General features: G+C 50.3%; 1 protein-coding gene across 1 annotated transcript; it reads left to right on the top strand.

The window, feature by feature from the left end:
* Window positions 1-6: 6 nt before the first annotated feature.
* Window positions 7-5643, top strand: NENF (neudesin neurotrophic factor). Its single transcript, XM_006089935.2, has 4 exons — window positions 7-40; window positions 2919-2979; window positions 4085-4188; window positions 5142-5643. The coding sequence occupies exons 2-4, from the start codon at window positions 2937-2939 to the stop codon at window positions 5316-5318; spliced, it is 324 nt and encodes a 107-aa protein (XP_006089997.2). The 5' UTR covers window positions 7-40; window positions 2919-2936; the 3' UTR covers window positions 5319-5643.
* The last annotated feature ends 392 nt before the right edge of the window (window positions 5644-6035 follow it).

The following is a 6035-nucleotide window of genomic DNA, read 5'->3' as shown; positions in this document are numbered from 1 at the left end:
CTTCACGGAGGAGGAGCTGGCCCACTACGGCGGGGAGGAGGTACGCGGGGAGCTCGGGCCGAGGCGCGGGGGCCCGGGACCCGGAGCCCGCCCACTCCGTCGGGGAGGCCTGGGCCGCGGCGGGCGCCCCCTCCCGGAGCCCGGGTTTGGAGCTGGGCGCCTGACCTGCCCGGCCTCCTCTCTCCAGGCCCCATGGCCGCCCAGGGATAAGGGGGAGTCCTCAGCAAACGAGGCGCCCAGCTTTCCCACCTCACTAACCGAGAAGACCCCACCCACGCTGTCCTCTTTCTTCCCTCGAGCTGCCTCCTCGAGACGCACTTTGGCTGGTGGTCTGTAAGGAGCCTCAGAATGTTGGGGGGCAGACACTTCTGCCTACTCTTTAGGGGGAGTGACAGGGAGGGAGGGAGCTGAGCCTGCTCCTGGGTCCGGCGGGAATTGGGGCTCGCCCAGCGGTGATCCAGGCTTTCCCTGCACTTCGTTTTCCTGCCCCTGTGTCCCAGGCCTCCTCTGCAGCTGACCCCTCACCTGCTCCTGGCGCCTGTGCCCTTGAGGCTGAAAACCGCTGCTCTAGACCCCATGTCCTTTTCTCTTGTGCTAGGCGGTGGGTCCTTACCACATCGCTGTAACCCTACTCCGAGTACAACCTTATGCTGAGTCCAGTCCTACTAGTGAACCTCCAGACTTGGGCGAGATCTGGAGGGGCCCCAGCGCAGAACCCAAGGAGAGAGAGTTCCGTGTGGGGGGTACGAGCAGCAGCACTACCAGGGGCTGCAGGATGGGGTCAGAGGGGAAAAAATCTTTGGTTTTTTAAGCTGATGTAATTGGTTCATACTTAACTGAGGGAAGGAGAGAGGGAAGCTTGAGCTGGAAGCAGGGTAAGCAAAGAATATTTTGGGTAGGGGGCCCATTGGATGTTTGCAGGCAGAGGAAGGGAGGAGGGGCGGTTGAAATTGGTCTATGTGCTCATGGGGGCTGGCTAGGCAAGTCTAACATCTGTAGGACAGGCTGCAGGAAGGAGGCCGGGAGCCTGGGCTGGAGCTGATGCCGCACAGACCACTGTGGGCTCTCTTCTTCCTTAGGAAAATCTCAACTCAATCCTTAAGGCCTTTCAACTGATGTAATCAGTGCCCCCAGATTATCGAGGACAATCTCCTTTACATAAAATCAACCGACTGTTGGTGTTAATCACATCTACAAAATACCTTCACAGCAACACCTCCCTAAGTGTTTGGTTGAATGACCATCATAATGGCTAGAATAAGAGTTCCTACTCTAGCCTGGCTGGTGTGCCTCAGTGGTTGAACATCCACCTGTGAACCAGGAGGTCACAGTTGTTTTTCTGGTCAGGGCACATGCGGGGGTTGCTAGCTTGATCCCCAGAAGGGGGCATGCAAGAGGCTGCCAATCAATGATTCTCTCTCATCCTTGATGTTTATCCCTCTCTCTCTTCCTCTCTAAAAATCAATAAAATATATTTATGTATTTTATATATGTAGAGTTCCCACTCTATATAGATTTTTGGGGAGTGAGAGTTAAATGAGATGGTGATGTGCGAAGTGCTTTTCTCTGTCTGTTACCTGTGGTCATGAAAACACTTGACCTCAAGCTCCATGAAGGCAAGAACCCCAGAGAACGCCAAGCAGCATGTTTTGGGACATTTTGAAATTCTTGTACACCCAGCTGTGACTCCCACCCTCACCCTGGCCTGTGAGCCACCTGGCTGTTGTCCCTGTCCCTGGACGGGGCTCAGACAAAGGAAAGACCAGGTCCTGGGTGTCCGAGAACTGCCAGTCACCCCAACCTGACCCGACTGCATGGAGGCTAGAAAATCGCACCATCTGCTCTTGTGTTATCCTCCTTTGGGAGGAAATTAAGGTAACATTGTATACCCAGGAATACAACAAAAAATAAAGTATAGAATTTCTCAGAACTGTGGGGAAACAGCATTACTTGTATTTTCCTAGCTGGTAAACTGTGTTTTGAAGGACAAACTGATAAAATATAAAAGACGATTATGTTGTTCATATTCTTTGGCCCAAGAATTCCACATATTGAAACAGGCCTCAAGGAAATAATTCACCAAATTAGAAAGTAACTCGTAGAAAGATATTCATAATTCTGCTGTTGATAGTTCTAAGAAATTGGAAACCACCCAAATACCCAAAGTAGAAGAATAGCTAAACAAACAGGTACACAGTATCACTAATACAAAATATAGCTGTTTAAGGGGCAGCCATTTTGGTTATTTCAATACATGCAAATGTTTATATGAAGTAACGTCACCTATAAGCAGCAAAACATGCCCAGCCATTGTGGCTCAGCATTGACCTATGAACCAAAAGGTCATGGTTTGATTCTCAGTCTGGGCATATGCCCAGGTTGTGGGCTCGATCCTCAGTGTGGGGCGTGCAGGAGGCAGCCGATCCATGATTCTCTCTGATCATTGATCTTTCTATCTCTTTCCCTCTCCCTTCCTCTCTGAAATCAATAAAATATATTTTTAAAAAGCAATACATAAAATAGATAATTTACACTAATTATGTCCATGTATGTACATTTTCATTTTCTTTCACAAAGATGAAAGAAAATTTGGAATGATTTAAATAATTCGTCATTTAATATTCTTTTGAATTTTTGACTACAAAGAGTTGCTTCAGTTCCTGATAAAAAAAAAAAAAAAAGAATGGTATAGCCATGGGCTTGTCGTGATATTCCTAACTCTTCCAAGTTCTTGTGAGTGGGCACAACCATTGTGCGGGTAGGGGTGAGCTTGCTGAGGACGCCTTACGGAAGCTGCTTTGCGACTCTACCAGCTCCTCTCCTCTCTGCTCAGCCCAGGAGGGAAGAGATGTTACTAACTTAAGCTGGAAACGCTGGGCTCTTCGCCTCCTCCTCACAGCTTCTCTCCTGCTTTCTAGGAAGATCAGCCCATCTACATGGCGGTGAAGGGCGTGGTGTTTGATGTCACTTCTGGGAAGGGTAAGTGGCTTGGCTTTCCGAGTCCTTATTTCTGGGGCGCTCGGCAGGATGGGCCCTGGAGGGGTGAGGAGAGGGAGGGAACTCGGGGCAAGTCCTTTGTCCCCAGATGGAGGGAACAATCTTTGTCAGTGTTGGGCAGATGTTTCCTAATAATGTCCATCTCCTGCTCAGAGCCTTCCCTGGCTCCCATTCCTATGGAATCAAATCCATATTTGATGATTTACCCTAGTTGAAGCAGTGAGAGGAAAAATGTTGCAAAGAGTTGGGATCATAGAACATTTTAATGCCATTTCATGGTTTCCCAACTGGTAACTACAAATGCTATGGAAGTAGTTTTGTCATGGTTTATTGTCTGATACCAAACAAAGGATGTTGAATGGAAATAAACTTAGATTCTACCAACTTTTTAAAAATCCTCACCCAAGGATATTTTTCCATTAATTTTTTAGAGAGTGAATGGGAGGTGGGGGGCCGGGGGAGCGGGGGAGGAGAGAAACATTGATTTGACCAGGAGTCAAACCTGAGACCCTTTGGTTTGTGGGATGACGCTCTGACCACTGAGCAGCCAGCCGGGTGGTTCTCCCAACTTTTAAGAAAACTGAACATTTTCCTTGCTTGGATTTTAAATATTTTTTTTTAAATATATTTTATTGATTTTTTACAGAGAGAAAGGGAGAGGGATAGAGAGTTAGAAACATCGATGAGAGAGAAACATCGACCAGCTGCCTCCTGCACATCTCCCACTGGGGATGCGCCCGCAACCAAGGCACGTGCCCTTGACCGGAATCGAACCCGGGACCCTCCAGTCCGCAGGCCGACGCTCCATCCACTGAGCCAAACCGGTTTCGGCTGGATTTTAAATATTTTTAAGAGATTATTTTTGTATCTCAGCCCAGCAATGTGCAACTCATTCCATATTCTGAATTACTCGAATCCAAACTGATGGCTGGGGGTTACTGCCTTCCCTCCCCTCGGGCCTGGAGCTTTTCTTAGGATCGGGTTGGATCTCAGACCCCCTGCCCCTCCGGACACTGCCACGTGCAGCCTCCTGGCTGCCCTGCGTGCACATCCACACTCACATCCCGCTCCTTCCTCCCCACTTCAGAGTTTTATGGACGAGGAGCCCCCTACAATGCCTTGGCCGGGAAGGACTCCACCAGAGGAGTAGCCAAGATGTCCCTGGATCCTGCAGACCTCACCCATGACACCGTGAGCCAGATTCTGAGTCTTTGTCTAATGTTCCACCCCCTTGGCCATGGCCTGCTTTTCTTTCTTTTCTTTTCTTTTCTTTCATTTTTTTTTTCTTTTTACAATAGCAAAGCTTCCTAACTAGGCTGCATTCCAGTCCACTTGGTGTGGCGGCCAACTGTTTTCTTGAAGTAAATATCCTACGGTGCCACTCCTGGTCAGAAACCTTCCGTGGCTCCCCAGGGTCAAGTCCAAACTCGTGAACTCGTGATCACGTTCAGGAAGCGTCACAGTTTGGCTCCAGCTGGAGTTGGCAGCCCCAGCCCTGACAGTCTGCACTGCCACCCCCGCCTCTTACGGATCCGCTGTTAGTCTCTGCGACCCACTCCCCAGGCCACCCTCGGTAGCTCAGGGGATGAACGGGGTGGGGGGGGGGGGAGGAGGTTGAGAAGCTGAGTCTCCCCCCACGCTCACATTTCTGTGAAGGAGAAGGAAGCATGAACTAAAACCACCTCAGTGCCTGTGTAATCCCAACAGAAAGGCTGGCCTTCACCCAGCTGTGCTCTGATGAGCCAAACTCTTAAAACTGCCACATTACAGAAACAAATTAAGAACTTAGGAGGGTGTATAAATCTATGATGGGAGGACGTAGGGAGCCGTGGAATGAACCAATGCACCCCGTCCTGTCCCAGGCTGGGTGTCCTCTGGGGTCCTGAATTCCTACATCAGTTGAACAGCACAACACAATGAAGCCATTGTGCCCCCCCGCCCCCACCCCCACCCCCACCCCGCATAACTCCCCACCCCACAGGGGTGTCTCTTACCAAGCCCGTTGTCCATTTGTTTTGTTAGAGGTGTTTTTTCTCTTGCATGAGGGTGTGGAGAGAGTAGAGTGAGAATGGGGAAGAGCCCGCTGCCAAGCATGATTCCCTCATTTCCATCCCCCACCCGTTTCTTGGGTTTTTCTCCTCAAGACGGGCCTCACGGCCGAGGAGCTGAAAGCCCTGGATGACGTCTTCACCAAAGTGTACAAAGCCAAATATCCCATCGTCGGCTACACGGCCCGAAGAATCCTCAACGAGGACGGCAGCCCCAACCTGGACTTCAAGCCCGAAGACCAGCCCCATTTTGACATAAAGGACGAGCTCTGATGTTCTGTCTGTAGGAGCAGGTTCTTGGGAGGGTGAGGCAGAGAGACGCTTGGCTCTCTGGTCACCTGGGTCTGAATAAAGCAGACGTCTGACCGGGACGCCGAATGCCTTTACTGTCCTGGGTCACGTGCTCTGTGCACCTGGGTCTCCTGCCCACCCGCCAGTCCGGGTGGTAGTAACAGCTTCGTCAGGGTCCCTCTGGGTGGTTGAATTAACCAGTGACTTTCATTTCTTCTTTATTATTTTTCTGTACTTGCCACATTTCTTACTGTGACCATGTTTGCTTTAGAATAAGCACAGAAATAAACTTATTTTCATAAAAGAATTCTTCCACATATGCCCTCTCCTTGGAGCCTCATCAGCACCACTTATAATGGGAAGCCTCCTGCTGTCTCCCCTGCCTGTGAGGGGGCCAGGCAGCAGAGGGCACCCACGAGCTGAGAGCTGAGGGTTAGGTGGACAGATAGAGAAAGGGAGAGGGAGGTAGTAAAGGGTCTGGTTTCCCTCCACGGCCAAGAGAGTGAACTGGCTTCAGCCCGCTCAGTAGTGGAGGGCTGGGGTCCAGTGTGGGCAGAGCCTGGCCTGGAGGTCATTTCAAGGACAGTGAAGGACACCCAACACACTAGACTCGGGTCTGATTTCATAAGGAAATCCCTTTTGGAGGAGGATTTTCCCCTTTAGTGGACATTTGCTGGTGTCCAGAGATATTTTTAAATT

The sequence above is a fragment of the Myotis lucifugus genome, unplaced genomic scaffold (genome assembly GCF_000147115.1).
Source record: "Myotis lucifugus unplaced genomic scaffold, Myoluc2.0 scaffold_65, whole genome shotgun sequence".
NCBI lineage: Eukaryota > Metazoa > Chordata > Mammalia > Chiroptera > Vespertilionidae > Myotis > Myotis lucifugus.
The sequence above is the reverse complement of the archived record's forward strand: the minus strand, read 5'-3'. Positions and strand labels throughout refer to the sequence as shown.